We start from the raw sequence: 22,657 nt of genomic DNA, 5'->3' as shown, positions 1-22,657 counted from the left end.
TAACATTATGAAAATAATATTATCCTAATGGACTCCTGAAAAATTCTCAGGATCCTTCAGAAGTCTACATTTTACAGTTTGAAAACCTCTGCCTTAATATTGATAGTTTCTAGAGTTTTGAGTCATACAAAGAAAGACGTTTCTCGTGCCAAGATTATAAAAATGCCTTGTCTCTAGTATCTTTATGGATTTTGTTGCATGTTTTACATTTAAAGTTATCTGGAATTATATTTTTTTATCAGGTGTCACTTTGGTTCATACTTTTTAAATGACTAACCTGATCTCACAATACCATTTTATTATAATTCATTTTTCTTTCTAATTTGAAATGTCATCCTTATTACAACATGCAGCTTTTACCATCTTTATGATGTAATATTATTTCTACCCTTAACTCTTGTTTTGCTCTATTCATCGTATTTTATTTTCAATTTTATGCGTTTTATATGTTTATCACAAATCTTTAACAAGGTGGGACATAAATGAATCAATAAATACTTTACTGGAAGAATGTGGTATATGTTATTTTTTAAACTAAAGATGTTTATAATTTGATGTATGTGTTGGCAAGCTTACCGTTTATAACTGTTCTTCATTATCATTGTAAATATTTCTAGGTTGGTGATGACAAAACTGTGAAGCAATGGAAAATGGACGGACCAAGCTGTGGAGAGGAGGAGGAGCCATTGCATACAATATTAGGAAAGGTACAAAAATAAATTGACCCATACTTGGGCTACTAACATTCTTCTCTTTTACCTACAATTATTTCATAGTTTCAATTTCATAAAAAGGTGTAAGAAATCAGACAGTTTAGGCTGCAATACTTTACCTGTTTTAAGCAATAGTTAATGCAATCAAAGGGTCTTTGCAGTTAAAGAATTTGAACAGTTCTTTGGTGTTCGTTGCAATAGGGTTCTGTTTCTATTTTTAGTTAGAGGAGGCAGTGGAGCATTTCCTATAGCGAGAACATGGGGGGAAATCTATAAAAGGTCAGAAAAAAACAGTGCTTCAGCTTCTCATTTATATCATGGATCTTTCCCAGAGCTCAGCATTTACTTGAAAGTATTCTTTAGGAAATTAATAAATTTAATAGTGTGCTTTCTATATAAATCTTATTTACATTTCTTAACAGCATTCTGCAAATCACTTGATATAGTTTAGTTATAACTTTAAGTTATAGCTTAATAATTTGGATCATTTGCTCTACCTATGTTTTTTAATCCTTATGTTTTGATACTAAGGGAAATTCTAAAATTAGAATTAATCTTTAAATATTTCATCTTTAAAATTTTTTTGTCATTTTAGTATTTAGTGTATATTTAGATTCTGCTCTTTAGGCTTCAAGAAGTTCTAAATTTTTTTTTTTTTTAATGAGAGGTTTGGCCCATGATCAGGACTTTGCTGAATTCTAATGGTCTATCTAAATGTTCTTGAGGGATGTGGAGGTGGTATATTAGTGTGAAATGGAAATAGTTTGCAGATGGTAAAAAATTAGTAATTCCTGAAAGAAAATTTGTTTCATTGTTGTAAAATGTCTGTTTGCTAGGAGTTCCAAAGATTTTTGAAATATTTAGTGTTACCCCTTCGCTGTGGTACTGGGGGTTAATTCTTACTGTGCAGAAGTTTGTAGAGACTTGAATAGAAATAATTCTAAATCTGCAGATGCTGATAAGAGTTCTTAAAAGCTTAAAGTATTGGCTAAATAGTGGCCTTTAATTTGCTTTCCAAACATTTTTTACTGTCGAGTACAAAGGTAGACTTTAATCTGACCCTGAATAGATGAGTCACATATTTTAAGTAAATAATACCAAATTTATGAGATTTTATTGCTTTTAACAACCTTAGCATCCACACTTGCTAATTTTGTTTCTCTCTCCAAATTTTGATACGGTTGTTTGTATCTGTGTTTCTTTCCTGGGACTCAGTATTTTATATGTTAAATGTGGAATTAAGTTTTTTAGAAATTACCTTTTGTGTTTCATTAGTTGATTCCAAGATCCTTCAATACCCAGTAAGATTTAAAAATTACTTCAGTGCTATGTGTTCAAACTTAATTAAATACATCCCATGTTAACATTTTTCTTTATTCCCAGAATGTATGATAAGGAACATCACTTCTTATGGTAGAATTTTCTCCTTTAAGTAAAGGCTTTAAAGAAATTTCTTAGTGAACAGGGATTTTCTTAAGCACATGAGAGTGTAGAGAAATATATTTTAAGATATTATTCTGTAGAGTTGAAGTACCAATGAAAAGACTCATCTGTAACAACCTCTCTGCTTCTAAAGACAGTGTATACAGGAATTGATCATCACTGGAGAGAAGCTGTTTTTGCCACATGTGGACAGCAAGTAGACATTTGGGATGAACAAAGAACCAGTCCTATATGTTCAATGACTTGGGGATTTGACAGTATAAGCAGTGTTAAATTTAACCCAATTGAGGTAATGCTCCTTTTTGAAATATGTTCTGCTTATTGTTTCTTTATTATCATATAATTTCAACTCTATTCAGGAAGAACTTGAATATGTGATCCAAGAATTTTCTGAATTTTAGTGGTGTTCTCCCATTTGGTCTGAGTTCCACTTTCTTTGGTCAGGTCTCAACATGCTTGACCACAGTTTAGCCCTGGACACTGGTGTTCAGCATTGTGAGAGGCGTGTGGTCGTGGGGGCAGAACTCAAGCACACACGGTCCTAAGAAACTTTCAGTTTTATTTGTACCCTCAGCACTCATGTTCCACAAAGTGAAAGTCGCTCAGTCATGTCCGACTCTTTGCCACCCCATGACTATACATGACTATATACAGTCAACAGAATTCTCCAGGCCAGAATACTGGAGTAGGTAGCCTTGCCCTTCTCCAGGGGATCTTCCCAACCCAGGAATCGAACCCAGGTCTCCCTCATTGAAGGCGGATTTTTTACCAGCTGAACCACAAGGGAAGCCCCATGTTCCACAGATTACCTTTAAAAAAAAAAAGTTAATTCTTCTTAACTCTGTTGGAGGTCAGAAGAAGTGTTGAGCATTGTTTTCTTTAATTATTTGTACATTACAGGGATATCAATGCTTCCAAATAATATGCGTGGTTATTTTTCTACTACATGATAATTCGTTATAATTCTATTTTTCTTCGCTCAGAAGACTAAATTGTGATTCCTAATTCTTTCCAGATCTAAGGGAAGAGTTAGAGGTTAGCCTCCTTATTGTTTATTTAGGTCCAAACTTGGTAACGGAGGCTGCCCTGAAGGCTAAGCCAGCTCCTGGACTCCAGGCCTTTCCCTGAGCTTTTTCTGAATGCATAGTAACTGATAAACTCAGTGTCTAGAAGACTCAGTCGACATGCCTTTTCCTGAAGGAAGAAAAGGAAATCACTGTGTATGAGCTGGTTTTAGAAGTTACCAGGAGATTATCTTGTTAGGTGGTCGCAGAGGAAATTCTCATCTGCAAGTTTTGCATTTAAGAGACTCTAATTGACAAAAGGAGGAATAAAAGGTTGAGTCAAAGTAGCAGGGTATAAGGCTTCCTTGGTGGCTCAGTGGTAAAGAGTCCACCTGCCAGTGCAGGAGACATGGGTTCAATCCCTGATCCAGGAAGATCCCACATGCCAGAAAGTAACTATTGAGTCTGTGCTCTAGAGGCTGGGAGCCTCAACTACTGAAGCCCATGTGCCCTAGAGCCTGTGCTCACAACATGAGAAGCCGCCGCAATGAAGAGCCCCTGCTCACCACAACTAGAGAAAACCCTGCAGAACAAAGAAGACCCAGCGCAGCCAAAAATAAACAAATGAAATTATAAAAATAAAAGTATTTTTATAAAAGAGTGAGATGCTGTAGTATGATGTGAACTTGGCTTTGAAGTCCTGCTGAGAAATCAGTCAAAGGATACCCCTTCCTTCAGCCCACACTGGTAAACACACTTCTGGGAGAAGCTGCAGGGTTAGAGCAGGGGTTAGCAAGATATAGTCTGTGAGGCCACTGCCGGTTCCTTGTTTTTATTTTTAAGTTTTTTCTGGAACACAGCTGTGCCCTTTAGCTCATGTATTGTTTGTAACTGAGTTTGCACTACAAAGTAGAGTTTAATAAACTGCAGAAACCATATGGCCCCACAAAGCCTAAACTATGTCCTCTATCACCCTTTACAGAAAAAGTTTGCCGATCGCTGGGACAGAATATCTGTCTGTTTTGTCTGTATCTTCCTCACGCCACCCTCCATCTCCCTTCCCTCAGTTGCCCTTGATTGGCGAAGTGAGCCTTGTAGACCAGGCCACAGTGCCACTGGGCAGAAGCAGACTACAAACACAGGTGACCTGTGAGAAAATTTAATGTCTTACCTTGCTGCAGACCTAGGCTCGAACTATATTTCCTGCCAGTACGCCTTTGTGTTGACCTTTCACAAGTCATAATTTTTCTCTGTATTTGTCTATTTTTAAAATGAGATTAATTATGTCTTCCAGTGTACTTCTTAGGTTTGTTGCAAGTGTCAAATGTGATAATATATGTGAATATTTTTAAAAGGTGCTACCCAAGTTTAAGATGGTGGTGTTATGCTGTTAAAAAAAAAAACAAAAACGGAACAGATACTGATTTCTTCCCTAATGGGTAAAGGAGATCTTTTGTTTCTCTGTTTTGGTGAACACCTGTGTCAGTAGAGCTGATGGCCAATCCTAAAATCATAATTAATGATTAGTGATGACCTAGCAACCATGTTTCTCAAATTAGCATGTATAAAAACTCTTATTTGTTCAGCTAGGTGTGTATGTGTGTTTTATTAACCATATGACCTTGACTTGGTGGTAAAAGCAAATGGTGTGGATGTCTCTTACCCTGACCCTTTATTGAACTTAATGGGGAGGGCATGTTGCTGTGAACAAATGGAGTGTATTTGTCTCCTCTAATCATCACTAATTATTTTTCTGTAAAAATATTGAAGCTGAGGGTTCTGATAAAGCCAAAAGTTTATTCTGAGAATTGCTACATTTTACAGCATTAAAATCAGCTTTCCTTCTTGGTAGAATTTTTTGCTTTGCTCAAATTCAGGTCTTTACTTTTTGAAAACAGTACCTGGTCAGACCTTAGAGTGAAATAATGAGAAACTAAGAAAGGTTGAGAGGAGTCATTCAGTAGGGGAAAAGCTCAGAGGAAGCAGTTTAAAAAGAGTATACACAAATGTGGCTATATAGCAGTGTAGTAAGTAACTCTTCTGGTTCCTCTTATGCTTGCAGTGGGAATAATATAAGCAGAAGACAGGAGTTAGATCAGGAACAATGGGTGAGGAGGAACGGTGCTACAAGGGGTGGGATTTGGGATTCCATTGGAAGGTGGAGAGCTTATTTTCACTTAATACCAAGAATCATGTAACCACTTGACACATTTATAATTGACTTACAAATAAATATATGAAACATCTTGAAACCACAGTTGGACAAAGGACAGGCCTAGTTTATACAGAGTTAATAACCATGAGGAAATGTCTAATTGTTAATAAAGCAATAATTTATACAGTTGACCCTCCAAATCCATGGGTTCTGCATCTGTGGTTACAGAAGGCATTTTTATATGATACTTAATATTGCCGCCCAGTGTAGTAAAATTAATATATTTCCACATTGCAATGCTTACTGCTATAACTCTGGAAAAACCATTACCTCTAAATAGCATAAGCTATAAAATTATTCATACTTTTTGATTAGGGTGATGCCACTACTAAAATCTTACCCTTAGGAAAAGAAGATCTAAATGTATTCAAATGTTTACTGAAGTGTTATTTATAATATGGAAGAACAGGAAACAGGTCTAAGTGAAGAAGGGGTAAGTAAAATGTATTGTTATAAAATAGAATGCAGAATACCTACATCTCAGACATCTAAAATACAGGCATGGGGATTTAATCATGAAGATCTTTGGCTTTGGTTGCCAAGATTATGAGTGATTTGTTGTACCCTCTTACAATGGACTTTAGTGTTACAACTTTGTATCTTAAAGGTAATTAAATCATTTGTTCAGGAATGGACATGGTTTGCTGCCAAACCTGGCTTTTAACTGATAATTGTTACACTTATTTTTAGACATTTCTCTTGGGAAGTTGTGCTTCTGACAGGAATATAGTACTATATGATATGAGACAAGCTACTCCTCTGAAAAAGGTGAGTTTCAATTTGTCTTTTACTTTATATAGTTGTTAATGCATCCTTTTGTGAATCGAGTGACTGAAAATACAGAGCAAATGTTTTTTCAGAATTAAAAAAAAATTCTTTTCAATAGAGATGTTCTTAGAACCCAAGTGGTCATAATGGCATTCCCTCAGTTCCCTGTTGCTTTTTAGAGACCCGTCAATTTCCATGAGTTACTCTCTTCCAGTCTTCCGTTTGCCATACTGCCAGAATATTGTAGACATCTAGTTTGTACTCAATGAATTGAAAGTTCTTCAGTATTGCATCCTATTAGTCAGGCCCTGTGATTATCATAGTGACACACATGGTATTTTATTCCAGAAAGTTTTATAACTAATTCACATAATCACCTTTATTTGTTTAGTTACACACCAGTGGGTACCAGTTTGACGTTTTATTTAGACAGGCACTATCCTGTTCAAGGTGTCAGATTTCCCAGCAGTTCTGAAGCAGTCATTCCAGGACTTAGATATCAGAGTTAATGAAACCTTAAGCTGATTATAAAGAGGGAGGGAATACTATTAGTAAAGAGATGAGTGCCATTATAGGTAAACGAGTATACAGTTGATTGCAAGTGCTGGAATTGAGAGAGTACCAGAAGAGCTATGCCTTGTTAATGGACTTCAGGTCTGTTATCATAGACATCTCTGTGCCATACCTAACAGAGATGCTTTTAATATTTTTGTTGTTATCAAATCATTTTTATAACATGTACTAAATTCAGAAATATTAGAAGTAGAATATATTGATTGACATTTGAGCTAAAGAAGTAGAATAATCTTTCCAAATTTCACTCACCCATGTCATATGGTGGGAATAACATGCATGAACTTTGGTGTTAAGACTTTAAGCAGGTAACTTAATCTGTGTTTCTTCTGTGAAATGGTGATATTAATAACTGCCTCACAGCCCAGTGGTAAGAATAAAACATTAAGCATTTAGCAGAATGTTACCATGGAAGTGCTAGTTTTTCGTTTATTTGGTTTTTGTCTTTTTTTATTGGGGTATAGTTGCTTTACAATGTTGTGATGGTTTCTGCTATACAAGTGAATCAGCTGAGTGTATACATACATCCCCTCCGTCTTGGACCTCCGTCCGAATTCCTTTCATCCCACCCACCCAGGTCATCACAGAGCACCAAGCTGAGCTCCCTGCTCTGTGCAGCAGGCGTTCCCACTAGCTGTCTGTCTTACACATGGTAGTGCGTGTACGTCAGTCTCCATCTCCTACTTGATTCCACCCCTGCACCAAAGGACCAGTTTAATAAATAGCAGTTTCTGCCACTTTCAACCCTACCTTCTCAGTTGTTAATAATATATTGTACTTTACTACTTTGGGGTTGAACTTTTCTTACATATGTCTCATTTTCCCAACTACACTATAAGCTTTTTGAGGTCAAGGGACCATTTATTAAGCATTTTTATATTTTTCAATATTTAGCACTGCCTGTGTGTTCAGGAAACTAATTATTGATTTTCTTTTCCTATTGCACTGAGCCAAATTCTGTGCAAATGATAGGTGTTTACTGAAGTATTTGCTTAAATCAGTGAAAAATGAAGAAAAGGAAATGAAGTAGGAATTTATTCATTTTAGAGGGACTTAATTTCATAGTAATGGGTTAGTGTATGTTTCTCAGGTCATCTTAGATATGAGAACAAATACAATTTGCTGGAACCCTATGGAAGCATTCATTTTTACTGCAGCAAACGAGGATTACAAGTAAGTTTCCCTTTTCTTATAACTTAATTTCTATCAGAAGTGACTCAACTGTATATGTCTTATTAATGAAATATATTTTCCTAGGTAGTATTCTTTCATACACATTAGAAAATTACCATTTGTTTTGCTTAAAATTAAAAAAAAAAGATTTCCCAAAATAGAGAAGTGCTTCTTAAAAAGTATTCTTAGTTTTCAAAATGATATGGATCAGGGACAATAAAACTTTGATCTATGGACTCAGTGCTGTCTGCTACCTGTCTCTGTAAAGTTTTATTGCAATATAGTCACATTTATTTATTTTTCACTTTTTAAACTTTTTATTTTGTATTGGCGCATAGCTGATTGACAGTGTTGTGATAGTTTCAGGTGAGCAGCAAAGGGACTCAGCCATACATCTTGATGCATCCATTCTCCCCCAAGCTCCCCTCCCATCCAGGCTGCCACATAACAGTGAGCAGACTTCCATATGCTATACATTAGTACATTTCTCTTTTTCTGACTCACGTCACTCAGTATGACAATCTCTAGGTCATCCGTAGACACATTTATTTATGTATGGAATATGGCTGCTTTTGTGCTATAATGCCTGAGTTGAGTAGTTGGAACAGAGCCCGTATGACCCACAAAGCCAAAAATGTTGATTATTCGGCCCTTTACAGAAAAAGTTGGCTAATCCCTGACATTAACCATATATCAGTAAATAATGACTGAATCATACATGTTTTAAGAACCTAAAAATGTCTGCCTGCAAAATGTGGAGGCAGGTGGTTGTTACTCATGTTGTCATGCTACCCGCCACCACTGTTACTTCAGTAAGACGAAAGGAAAACCTGAAGTTTCAGTCTTTACCTTAATATTTACAGATATGTTTATTTGTGACTCTTTGTAAAGGAGTAACTTAGCAGCCTTATGTTCTTGACCTGGATGGAATTTTGTGATTTCTTATATACTGCTTTAAAACTTGCTGAAGCATTTGACATTAGCTCACTTTATCTTTTCAATATCCCTATAAGGTGAATGGAGAAGGCAATGGCACCCCACTCCAGTACTCTTGCCTGGAAAATCCCATGGGCCAAGGAGCCTGGTAGGCTGCAGTCCATGGGGTCGCAAAGAGTCAGACACGACTGAGCAACTTCACTTTCACTTTTCGCTTTCGTGCATTGGAGAAGGAAATGGCAACCCACTCCAGTGTTCTTGCCTGGAGAATCCCAGGGACGGCAGAGCCTGGTGGGCTGCCGTCTATGGGGTCGCACAGAGTCAGACACAACTGAAGCGACTTAGCAGCAGCAGCAGCAGCATAAGGTGAATAAGACATGTATGTTATCCCCTTCTTATAGATGAGGGTATTGATGCAGGGAGTTTAATCTCCTAATGAGGAAAGAATATCTTATTCATATTTTTTTATCCAAGCATTTATTGTAGTGCTGTGTACATGATGGATTCTTAATACGTGTTTTTTTGCAGAAGGTGGAAATTTGTCATTGGATTGAACTTTAGATCTTCTGTATTTAAATTCTTTGTTCTTTCCACTACTGTTAGTTAAGAAAGCATAAATTAGCTCAGAAATAGGATTTATTACATGATGCTTTAGTGGTATTAAACTAAAAGCATCAATTATGACTTTTCTGTACTAAAACGAAGCTCTCATCAACTCAAACCACTTAATTGAAGTTCTTTTAGCCTTTATTAGTATTTGAAATTAAATGCCCTTGTTCCAGTTAAAAGCAATTAAAAAAAGTCCTGCTGACCAATCTTACTAACATTTCTAAAGTTTGCTGTAATTAGTTATTTGGGGAAAATACTCTTTTTTTCAGAGTATCTTTAGAATTTCTCAATTTTTGCCTTGGAAATAATTATATATGGAAGCTGAAACAAAGAGTACATCACTTGTAAGAAGTGACTGTTAGAGTACCGTAATTGCTCTTACTTGAATGTGATTTTGCTGTGTAAAATATCTTTTAACATTTCTTTTATTGCCCTTTAAATAATCCTGTTGTGATTTAGAAATCCAAGTTCAAGTGTAGACCCAACCAGTAACTATTGTAAGAATTTAGACAAGTCATGTAAACTAGTCTATACCATAATTTCATCAGGTAATAGGGTTGAACTGTGTTATTCCTGAAGAATACTGTGACTTGAAACTTTATTTACAAAAACATTTTGCATCTAGATGGGTTGATTTGCTTGGAATTCTAATAAGTTCTTAAAATTAAAACAATTTACTAAAAAAGAAAAGAAAAGAAAAAAAACACAAAAATTTGCTAAAAACAAGCCTGGTTGAAAACCACTGCTCTAGATAGGGAATATACAGCAGTTGTCAGCTCAGAAATTTAACTTCAGTGATCAGTATGACCTTGATTGACAATCCTGTGTTATGTTTGAAGATCATAAAAGAAAGCAATGACTCATCTCTTGATGAGAATTTCATGGTTATTTGAAAATTGTTACCTTTAGCATCCATGACTTTTTCTAATAATGGTATTAGAAAATAATCTTTATGAAGTTTTTTTTTGAATTTTTGTTTTTAAGTAATCTTCAGTTCAGTTCAGTTCAGTCCAGTTGCTCAGTCGTGTCCGACTGTTTGTGACCCCATGAATTGTAGCATGCCAGGCCTCCCTGTCCATCACCATCTCCCGGAGTTCACTCAAACTCACGTCCATCAAGTCGGTGATGCCATCCAGCCATCTCATCCTCTGTCGTCCCCTTCTCCTCCTGCCCCCAATCCCTCCCAGTATCAGAGTCTTTTCCGATGAGTCAACTCTTCGAAAGAGGTGGCCAAAGTACTGCAGTTTCAGCCTTAGCATCATTCCTTGCAAAGAACACCCAGGGCTGATCTCCTTCAGAATGGACTGGTTGGATCTCCTTACAGTCCAAGGGACTCTCAAGAGTCTTCTCCAACACCACAGTTCAAAAGCATCAATTCTTCGGCACTCAGCTTTCTTCACAGTCCAACTCTCACATCCATACATGACCACTGGAAAGGCTTACTGAAAAGTTACAAAAAAGGTACCTGTAAGACAGTTTCCCCAAATGTTAATATCTTAGGTCACCATAGTCCAGTTAGCAAAACCAAGAAATTAACATTGGTACAATATTGTAAACTGTAGACTTTATTCCATCACCTGTCTTTCCACTAGTGTTCTTTTACTGTTGCAGGATCCTACATTGTATTTGCATTTGATTACCATGTCTGCTCACTGACTTTCTCAGTCTTCCCTTTTCTGTTATGACCTTAGTACTTTTGAGAAGGACTTCCTTGTCAGTTATATTGTAGACTGCCTTTAACTTGGGTTAACTGGTGTTTTCTCATTATTTCATTGAGATTATGCATCTTTGGCAAGAATACCACAAAATTGATATCCCCTCCTTGGTGCATCAAACCAGGAATACATAACGTTGGTACATCTTATTACTAGTAATGTTGACCTTCATCACTTAGTTAAGGTGGTGTCTACCAGCTTTCCCTACTAAAGTTACTATTTTCTTCTGTAATTAATACATATCTGTGGGGAGATAGTTTAAAATTTTGTGGATATCTTGTTTCTCCTTAAACTTTTCCCCTTGCTAATATTTGCATCTGTAAGTATTTTGATGTTAGGAACTTGGTTACAGTAATTCTGTATTACTACTCTCCATCATTTATGTTGGTTCATTTTAAGCACTGTTCTTCTAGCTGTCAATTAAAAAATTTTAAACCTCGAAAATCACGAAGTCATTGTTCTTGCCAATTGTGCATGAAGTATAGTTTTCTAATTTTAGTACACCCTTTGAAAAGCTGTGCTTGCTCTCATGTATCACTGATAGAGTATAAATTAGTGTGATTTCATTGGAAGTGATTTATCAACTCAAAAACCTTAAAAATGCTTATGCCTTTGAACTTAATAATTCTAATTGTAGGAATCTGTCCCATTAAATATCAAAAGTTAAAATAAAACATGGGAAACTTTACTAACAAATAGATTTAAATATAAATTTAAACAGATTATTAATTATTTTAACTCATTTACATATGAAAACATTAAAATATGTTCAGATATTAATAAATGCTCATAATATGCTACATGAAATATCAATATAGAGCTTTATACAGTAATATCTTAATTGTATTAAGAGGCATATAATTAAATAGCATGGTTAAAAGAAACATTTACACTGTGCTGACTTTCTCTGGGTAGTGAAATTAAATGCAAGTTTTGTACTCTTCATGGTCTTGGTGTTTGCACATTTTCTACAATGAGATTTCTGTTTGTAAGGATTAAAGTGTGTAAGTATATAATCTTAAGGAATAATAAAACTGTTGATATTTTTCCCTATCCCTTATCTGCCATGTGAAGAATTGAGCTATGTATTTAGATGTGCTTTATTTATTAGCTAGCCCTCTTAAGTTCAGTAATGTCTCTTAATACTGCATGTGCATTTTTTAATAGAAACTTGTATCAAATAATTAAAAACTCTTTTACAGCTTGTATACTTTCGATATGCGAGCCCTGGACACTCCTGTAATGGTGCATATGGATCATGTATCTGCAGTGCTTGATGTGGATTACTCTCCCACTGGGAGAGAGTTTGTGTCAGCTAGTTTTGATAAATCTATTCGAATCTTTCCTGTGGACAAAAGTAGAAGCAGGTATGTTACTACCAGTAAACATTTGTTTCTGTTTGACTTTTTTTCCCTGCCTAGATCATCATGTATCTTTTTCTAAAGGTTATTTGGTGGACAGAGAAGCCAGTGGACTCCAGTACATGGGGTCGCAAAGAGTCTGACATGACTGAGTGACTTAACACACGCTGGTTTTGTGTATATGATGGGACTCACACTCAGGTGTTGTGATGTGGGCTGCCACCTTCTGCATCTGTGAGCAAAAACATCGGCCTACAGGGCAGATTCTTCATTGAACAGGATAGTCAGTTCAGTTCAGTCGCTCAGTCGTGTCCAACTCTTAGCGACCCCATGAATTGCAGCATGCCAGGCCTCCCTGTCCATCACCAACTCCCGGAGTTTACTCAAACTCATGTCCATTGAGTCAGTGATGCCATCCAGCCATCTCATCCTCTCGTCCCCTTCTCCTCCTGCCTTCAGTCCCTCCCAGCATCAGAGTCTTTTTAGCTTTATATAATTTATTGATGTGAAATCTTTGCCTTAGGGCAAAACCTTTTTGAGTGTTTTATACTAATTTTTTAAAATAAAGGCTTTTTTTTTTTAGGGGAATTTTAGGTTTACAACAAAATTGAGAGGAAAGTAGAGTTCCCATATATTCCCAGCTCCTACGCATGCAGAGCCTGTTCATTATCAGCATTCCACATAGGGTGGTACTTTTGTTACCTCACCAAAATGTAGGATGAACCTACACTGACCCATCGTAATCACCCCAAATCCATAGTTTACCTTAGAATTCACTCTTCGGATCACACATTCTATGGGTTTGGATAAATGTATAATGACATATATCCATCATGATAATATGCAGAGTATTTTCACTGCCATGAGATAGAGTAAACTTGAAAAAAGATTTTAATTTGATAAGGAAGAACTTAAAGTTTCCCCTAATACAGTTTCAGAGCAGTTAATAATACCTTATATTTGTTGTTTTGTGCTTATTTAAATTCAACTCTCATACACTAAGGCAAAAATGAAAAAGAGAAAAATTACGGTTTAAATGGTCAGGACAGGTATCCCTCCATCCTCATCTAGTAGACACATGCTCTGGAATGACCAGGAGACGGGAGATTGAAATACTCAGCTGTCCTGTGCTCTGTGTGTGAGTCATTGTTTGTGTACAGTGAATGTAACTAGTGTTTAAGGTGTTTTGTGTCGTACAGCTTGGCCCTCTGCTACACACATTACTGAGTGTAGTGTATATACTTGTACCACCGTGTTATATTATTTCACGTGTTATTGTATTGAGGTAGTTTATAGTAAACTGGCATTTAAAGGTTTTCAGGAATACTTTTTGACTGCATTTGAGTTCTTGCCAACTTTAAAAATTAACTCCTGTAAGATACAGCCCCTTATATTAGTATGCTGTGATTTACAGAGCATTTTATGCACATTCAAGGCAAATCCAAGTAAACTAGAAGATATCTTCCCATAAAAATGATAAAGGATTATGGTGGTGTCACTCTTGAAGATACAACCACCTCCATTTTGATTCAGTAAAAGTAGGAACATTAGAATTTAAAAAGAACATATATTCTCTCTAAAATACTATACATATATACACATATGTCATGTCATGATATGTGACATATATATGTCGTATATACACATATGTCATGTCCATCTATTTTGCGACCCCATGGACTGTAGCCCGCCAGGCTTTTCTGTCCGTGGAATTTCCCAGGCAAGAATACTGGAGTGGGTTGCCATTTCCTTCTCCAGGGGATCTTCCCAACCCAGGAATCAAACCCACATCTCCTGCGTCTCTTGCATTACAGGTGAACTCTTTACTGCTGAGCCACTAGGGAAGCAAGTTTGGGAGAGCAACCACCCAACATACGCAAGACATGTGATATACATTTATATGTATACTTGCTTGGATGACCTTGTCTTGATTCAGTGTTGGAGAAAATGCACATGGTGAAAGATAACAGAATGATTGGAAGCCATAGAAAAGGAAAGGAGAAAACTAAGCAGAATCAGGGAAAAGAAAGACCAGAGAATCTGTATGCTGAGGCTGGAAGGTGATGATCTGTGCTAGAGAACGGTAGCGTGGAGCTGGTGAAACTGTTTCCCCAGCTTGATAAAGTCTTTATGGGACCCTTCCTTCACTTAAAGCTAGAGAAAGAGCATTCAGTTTGGTGTTGTAACTATAACAGGTGGATAAATTTCACCATTTAAGTGCAGTGATGAGAATTTTGATCATTACTCTTAATGATAACTAACCTAGCGTGTACAGTGTTGAAGGGGTCTGATCTTCCTGAGCAAGTGATGCTTGTTTTCACAGGCACATCCTCCTGACTCAGGACTCTTGCAGGTGCCTAGCCTGTATCTGCATCACCCTGAAAGTGACAGCCTCCTTAGAGTTTACACTGTAGGCACCTCATTTGCCTCACCCTTGTCCCAGCCTTGTGTTCACAACCAAAAGATCTTCCCCACAGAGCCTCTTCAGGGTCACACAGCTCCATACGTTTTTTGGTAATAGCCAATCTGCTTGTCTAACTCTTTGGTGTTTTTTCGTGTGATAGTTGTATCTTTCTCTTCTCTGACTTGAGGAAGCCATATTAATTCCTAAACTTTTTCATATCATCATGAATTGCTAGCAGATAGATAACTGTCGTCATCATCATCATGTGTATGATTAAAAAGGTATTTGAATCAAAAGTATACTGAGTGGGTGTTCTGGTGACTTTGATCCTGGACTCTGGGGTTGGTTCCTATGTGACTGTTGAAACTAACTTGATACTCTTGTCATGAATGGTAATTCATGATACTCTTGTTGGTAATGGTAATTGTTCAGTTAGGCCCAAGGCAAGGCTGATAGTTTCTATTCTTTTCACTTCTCTGGAAAAAAATCAAGAGATTGTGGCCCTCCATCATTTTTGACACCAGGACCTCCAGAGGTATTGAGTAGGACAATTCTAACATGATGCATAAGCAGACATAAGGATCAAAGGAGGAATACAGGAAATGGGAAGTTTAGGCACCCGTGATGCCAAGAGCCCCATCGCTGAGTTCAAACTGATTATTCTAAAACCAGCATGGGCAATTAAATGCAAGTCTAGTTAAAAGCTCAGATTATTCCAAAATTGTATGAAGTGAGTTCTTATATCCCATTTCTAGGAATTGTCTCCTGATGTTTTTTGAAGATTTTGTAATCACAATTTAATACGTGTTACTTCCTGTTGGGTTTAGTTATAAACCATATAAACAATACTCTCTCTGACCATTACTGTCATCTGCTGGAAAGCTGCTTCTGGTTTGTTTCCATGGTCTGCTCTAGTTTCCTATCATTACAAAAACATCAAATAATACAGGCAGTGCTTTGAATAATCTGTATTTTTAAAAATATTTTCCTTTCAAAGAACTTAAAGTCACTGAAATATATTTTTAAAGTAAATTTTCACCACAGCCAAAAAATAAAAATAAATCTTTTTTTAAAAAATAAATTTTGAGTAGGTTTTCAAAAACTACAGTTAAATCAATATTCAAAGGTAACTTCTATGGATTTTATTCAGTATTTACTTAGCAAACAAGTAAATTCAGTTGCATTCACATGGAACAGTTCTTTTAGCTTGACTATGTTGTAAAGAATTTAAGTTTTTAAATTATTTATCTCCACAAATAGCATAATTTATAATGAACTTTATGTATCTGTTCTATGTACAAGCATAAACATATCTAGATATTAAACTCTGTAGTTTACCATTAAGGAGGATTCTCAGTTGGCCAAGTAACTGTCCACTGGATTTGTCTGGTCTAATATCAGTACATGAACTGATGTAATATATGCAGGTTATTTTTAGTGGTTACCAAAGCCTAATTGAATTTCCTGATATTTAAATTCAGTATATTGCTATGGGGAAATGGGGATCTTAAATAGGTAGAGGTTGTAAGAATTGAGTCTTGTAGAAGCAGAGCATTGAGAGAAGAAAAAGCAGTCTGTCTGATCCACTTTTTCTTTCAATAGTATGTTCGTTCTAACCATCCTCTCTTTTAGAATTGTGTCATGGTTTCTCTACATATTCATTCAAGAGCTCAAAATGTATCCGTTAGAAATAGCATAATAGACCACTTTTCTGAGTGTACTTCAGAAATGTCTTTACACAAAATCTATTGATTTCATCATCCTACGTGAGTTTTCTTTTACTGTGCAGAACTGGCTGAGTGTGTTTCCTTTGTAGTCTGCATTCTGAATCACTTAATCCAGATAAGGAAGTTTTACTTTTCCAGGAGTCTCATGTTTTAATTTTTTCTGACCTTGTCTTTTACTTGCTTTTTAATGCTTTGCTTAACACTTCCTAATATAGTATCTTCTGTGAATTCACTTAGCATGTTTCACACCTTTCCAGATAGGTATGATATTTGACATCTCCATTTACTAAATGATCCTTACCTCAACTCATCACTTCTGTAGCCCTCTCTTTCTTGTCACATATGTAAGTCATCCACTCTCACTTTAATTAATTACACTTTTTCAACAATTTGACCAAAACAGAAATCAGACATTAGGATCAGCTTATCAGGATATGTTCTTTGAATGCCGTTGAATTTTTTTCCCAGTGAAATGAAACCCAAAGAAGTGTGGTGGTTGATCTTATAGTTATTCCAGCTTCAGTGTATTTTATTTGTGTTACATGCCCACAGTTATTTTGTGATCTTTTCTGGATATCTAGTTTTGCTTGGTTTGTTTATACTTACTTTTCTTACTGGATTATAACTTCTCTGGGGGCAGGACTTTTTAATATGTTCCACAGCTCTTAGCATAGAATCTTAGCAGTATGGTTTAATAAAAATACATTTGCTGCTAAGTCACTTCAGTTGTGTCTGACTCTGTGCGACCCCATAGACGGCAGCCCACCAGGCTCCCCCGTCCCTGGGGTTCTCCAGGCAAGAACACTGGGGTGGGTTGCCATTTCCTTCTCCAAAAAAATACATTTAAGTGTATTTTAATTTCTCTTTTATACTCTTTCAGGACTCAAAAAATGTTACCCTGATTCTTGATAGGTAGTTGGTTAAAGAAAATCTGTACCAGATTCCTAAATGTTTTAACTTAGTTCCTCTTCTGTAGGGAAGTCTATCACACAAAGAGAATGCAGCATGTTATCTGTGTAAAATGGACTGCTGACAGCAAGTACATTATGTGTGGATCTGATGAAATGAACATTCGTCTATGGAAAGCTAATGCTTCTGAAAAGTTGGGTGTGGTAAGAGATCCTATTTTCTTTCATTATCACGCAACTTGTTTATAGTGTTATTGAGTATCATTATATTATAAAGAGAATTTATTTCAAGTGCTTTAGTTGTGATGAAAGGAAACAGACAAGGGTGTATCGAGGTTTACGTTTTTCATGTCAAAGGCACCTTCAGAGTTCTTTGTTTTTGTTTTTGCTGTTGGCCACACTGCATGACTTGTGGGCTCTTAGTTCCCCGACCAGGGGTTGAACCTGGACCCCCTAGCAGTGCAAATGCTACATCCTAACACTGGACCACCAGAGAACTCCCCCAGAGGGCTTTGTTAATTCAAATGTTTGATCGCATTTGAGCCTTCTTGTTTCTTTGTATTTTCCTTGAGGTAGGGAGAGAAGATGTAGGGACTAGAGGCTTAGAACTTGGAATACGTATTCTGTCAAAGGAATAGTAATCAGGCAAATCAAAGGCTCCAAGCCTCTGGGGGGTATTAATATTTTAATATCAAAGACACAGTGAAACACTTAAAAAAATTAACAGCTTCAGACTTAAGAAAGATTTGATGAAAATATAACAAATATTACTGTTGACTAGCAACCTCTGGGTTGTGAGTTAAGGTTGATTTCTGTTCTTAATGTTTTTCTAAATGTCTCATGTTTTCTGTAAGAAATATACAGGGTGTTTATATCTGAAGCAAATAGTAAGTTTAATAAGGAAAGGTTAAGTGTGGTTTATTTTCTACTTAGCCCTGGAAGGAAAAGCAAGATACGAAAATAAGTAATTAAAGATAAATTTATTTTAGGTTTAATGATTATTAAAGTACTACACTATGCCTAGGTTTATCTTCATCATTAAATATTCCTCTAAATCATACCATCCTTAACAACTGTTAGACAAAGGCTGGTTATTATGTCATCACTTTTGTTTCTGTTTCAATAATTTTTACAGAAAAAATTTTTGAGTGATTCATCAAGTGCTTTTTCTGTGTTACGTGGACCAACTCAGAGGGCCACAGAACCTGACTCCCTAGGCGCTGCTCCTTTGCACTTGGTGGCACCCAGCCGTCAATACGTTGTAGGCGCCCTGACTAAAAGGACATAGCAGAGCTGGTATCAGTAACATAGCCTTATAATGGGTACAGTTTAATGTAACTGTACAGTTACGTTAGTAATTTTGGTTGCATGTCATAAATGTTGATAGTTTTTTGGGGAAACGTTTCTTCCTAACTCTGTTGTACTGAAGCAAAAAGAACACATCATTCGCGAAAACATCAAAATGTATTTTTTTTCAGCTTACATCACGAGAAAGAGCAGCCACAGATTATAACCAGAAGTTAAAGGAGAAATTTCAACATCATCCTCATATAAAACGTATCTCTCGTCACCGACATCTACCAAAATCTATCTACAGCCAGATTCAGGAACAGCGCATCATGAAAGAAGCTCGTCGACGAAAGTATGTTTTGGAGCATTTGTGTCTCTCTCAGTACCGTTTTCTAGCTGTCCCCTCACATCCCACCAAAACCAAACAAAAAATGTGCCCGTCAAAGGAATAGTTTATGTGCTGTTATACCTCAGAGGTGGTTTTGAATACTCCTCTGGGCTTTTTCCTGATAAAAGGGGAAGCTATGATTATCTAACATGGTGAGAATTTTCATTACCTATCTTTGGGAATATGTTTAAAGGGCAAACAATGTCAAAGACATACATATCAAAATTAGAAAAGGCTCTACTCACACTAAAGAAACTATTGTAAATAGTGTAAAAAAAATGATTTCCAACGTAGCTGGAATTGAGGTAATGTGTATTTTCTAGCTTAAAGACTGGCAAGAATATTTGTTAGATAAGAATTTATCAAAAAAAAAAAAGAATTTATCTAATATGCTTGCTTCATCATAGCATTTGGAATCTAGCATTTTGCCTCTGAAGAAAAAGTTTCCACCATCACCATCATTTCCCCTGTAGAATATTCTTCGCTGTGCAATCCTTGAATTCATGTAATGTATTATAGAAATTCTAAGAAAGAGTTGTTTTTTTTAGTTAGGCAATGCAAATTGTTATTTTGTTATGTTGGATAGATGTTGGAGTTGAGTCAGTTTTAAACATTTTAATAACTTGCAGCAGGTACTGTTGCCCGGAAAATCCCATGGACAGAGGAGCCTGGTAGGCTGCAGTCCATGGGGTCGCACAGAGTCAGACACAACTGAAGCGACTTAGCAGCAGCAGCAGGTTTTTAAACTTAGTAAAGGACACTGATGTAGTAAGAGAAGAAGCCAGTAAGTTAACAAAAGTTGATTTCTAAGTGAAAATTGCTCAGTCATGTCTGACTGTTTGCGACCCCATGGACCATACAGTCCATGGAATTCTCCAGGCCAGAATTTTGGAGTGGGTAGCCATTCTGTTCTTCAGAGCTACTTCTTACCTACTCTGGTGAAAACTTTTTTTCAGTGAGTAGTTTTGTGGTGAAAGAAAATGCCATGTAATTTTTCTGAGAAAGTTTTCTTTGGTTAAAGTGACTTGTCATAAACTTAAAATTTGTGTATTTTGTTTAATTTCTAGGGAACTGAATCGTATCAAACATAGCAAGCCTGGATCTGTGCAGATGGTGTCAGAGAAGACAAAGCACGTAGTGGCGGTTGTGAAATAACGTTTGCTGTTCTTCCTGAGGCTAACGTGTGATTATTTGTTACATGTCGATTTGTGAACTGTATAGATAAAAGCGCTGCCCCTCTTAATAACAGCCAATGTTTGGTGTTCTTACCAAGGCTAACGTGTGATTGATTGTTACATGTTGATTTGTGAACTCTATAAAGAAAAGTGCTGCCCCTCTTATAACAGCCAATGTTTTAGTTATATGTGTAAAGCTTAATTGTTGCACATTTTTGCTGTCTTGAAAACTTATCTTTAAAGGTGACCTGGTTGATAAGACTATCCAACATGTTATCCTTGATCTTCTTTCTTCATTGAAGAATATAGAATTTACAAACTTATTTTTTGCTGTTAGAAATTACAGATGTACTTTCACTTTGACCTGTTATTTTAGACACTCTACATTTGAATTTACATCTAAGACCAAACATCTCTTGTGTTACCTTTAATGTTACTTTGGATAATTATTGCAGTGATTCTTCCTAGGATTCCATATGACACATAGAAGAATTTTGTCTGAACTTGTCTCAGTTGAACTTATTTTCTGTGTTTTATTTACATTGGGCTTTTTGAGACTGTATAGATGATTAGCCTACATTTATATAACTTTTATAAATAATTAACTTACAAACAAGATTATAAAATATCCTTTTTCTCAGCATTATAACTTTGTTCCATTTCTGCTAAATCATCTATTTTTAATCTCAGTAATCATAAATAGCTCTGTGTGACATAGATTGGGTTTTTTTTTAAAACCCATCATCAGCTTAGTATTATAAATACATACAAAACTAATTTTTAGTAAATTATGTTTAAAAGAAATTAAAAATCCAAAGGAAAAAATATGTTAAGAATACTTGTAGTAAAAATATTTAAAATACAGAAGTGATGATAAATATCAAAATCTGGAAAGTGAGAGCAGGATTCAATCAGGGTGGGATACACGGGAGATTTTAACTCTTGATAAGGTTTCTTTCTTCAGCTGTGTGTACATTCTATTATTTTTTATGCTTTCTTATGTTTATATTTCATCATGTTTTTCTCAAAGCTGATAAAGACATCAACCATCTATCTTTTAATCCTTTGGAAGTATTGTAGGACTCAAAATGCTTGATTTATAAGGTGAACCAAGTTCTCTTGTACATCTTCCACTGCTGTTTGGGTGTGGTTTCAAAGAAAATATACTGATCCATAAACATGAGCTTCTGTGTCAGTTTGAATCCATCAAGAAGCAGGTGCCTATGGAAGACATGTGAGAGATTTCCTGGAGGGGACTGTCTTCGAAGGATAAAGAGGAGAAGCGGGAAGAGGCAGGTAGAGACTTCCATCTGTACTGTAGGCTTGACCTCTGGGGCAGGAGAGCAGGAAGGCAGGAGGACCCTTCCCTGACGTGGAGCCTCAGACTACAAAGGTTGGACCAGGTTGTTGGGGTGTTCTTGAGCGCAAATTGCTTGTCAGACGAGTCCCACATTGTGTGAGACTGGTTCAGTGCTGCTGCCCTCTCTGGGCCCAGCCAGTGGCAGGGAGCAGCCCCAGGGGAGCCTGGCCATGCAGCAATTGCAGTGGTGAGTCCAGAGGGGTGGCAGCGAGGACTCCTCAGCTGGGACTCAGTTAGCTGTGCTTCCTGCAACCAGTTCTCTCAAAGGAATTGCAAACAACATTTCTGTAGCTGTACCTCTTGCACCACACAGACCCACTTCTTGCAGGATTGGGGAGCAACTCCATGACTTCCATGTACGTAATGAGGAATTGAAGAGGATCATCAATGTTCCCTGTCACTGAAGGGCAATGACTGGTATTCACCTTGTCTTCCATCATCCATTTTAAATACTTCTCATCCACAGGTATTACTTTAGCAGATTTTGGTGACTTACCTAATCTTGTGACCCAAACCTTCATTCCCGAGGGGTCTAACCTTTGTTGATCGTACCCTTATCAGGCTGGGGTTGTTACACATATCTGTTTACAGTTGCAGTGGAGCAAGGGAATACCAGTAGGCACAAAATGGGTCACCTGTGTTCTGCACAAGTTCTCCCATTCCCCACCCCCACCACCTCCTGCTGATAAAGCCAGTGACCTCTGCCAGGAGGATGACTGCTTTTCTAGCTTGTTGGTCCCTGGACATAAGTACAAAGTACTTTGGTGACAATGGCATGTAATTCAGTAGGACTTTTGCTGTGTACCCTACTAAGAGTGTGCCCCCTTTTGGTGACCAGTACTTCTGACCCTGAAGAGCCCAGTTTCAGGAATGGTAACCAGATCCTCCGGTGAGT

At 36.7% G+C, this 22,657-nt stretch overlaps 1 protein-coding gene across 2 annotated transcripts in view; it reads left to right on the top strand.

The window, feature by feature from the left end:
• DCAF13 (DDB1 and CUL4 associated factor 13) overlaps positions 1–21,585 on the top strand; it is a 28,957-nt gene extending 7,372 nt beyond the window's left edge. For both annotated transcript variants that reach the window (XM_061439227.1, XM_061439229.1), the window contains 8 exons: positions 618–707; positions 2,290–2,445; positions 6,066–6,143; positions 7,807–7,889; positions 12,352–12,516; positions 17,618–17,753; positions 19,028–19,191; positions 20,295–21,585. In XM_061439227.1, coding sequence (XP_061295211.1) covers positions 618–707; positions 2,290–2,445; positions 6,066–6,143; positions 7,807–7,889; positions 12,352–12,516; positions 17,618–17,753; positions 19,028–19,191; positions 20,295–20,382 — 960 coding nt within the window. In that variant the 3' untranslated portion in view covers positions 20,383–21,585. The remainder of the gene's footprint in view (positions 1–617; positions 708–2,289; positions 2,446–6,065; positions 6,144–7,806; positions 7,890–12,351; positions 12,517–17,617; positions 17,754–19,027; positions 19,192–20,294) is intronic.
• Positions 21,586–22,657: the final 1,072 nt, after the last annotated feature.

This window comes from Bos javanicus, chromosome 14 (genome assembly GCF_032452875.1).
Source record: "Bos javanicus breed banteng chromosome 14, ARS-OSU_banteng_1.0, whole genome shotgun sequence".
Lineage (NCBI taxonomy): Eukaryota > Metazoa > Chordata > Mammalia > Artiodactyla > Bovidae > Bos > Bos javanicus.
This window is presented reverse-complemented; position numbering and strand designations above follow the sequence as displayed.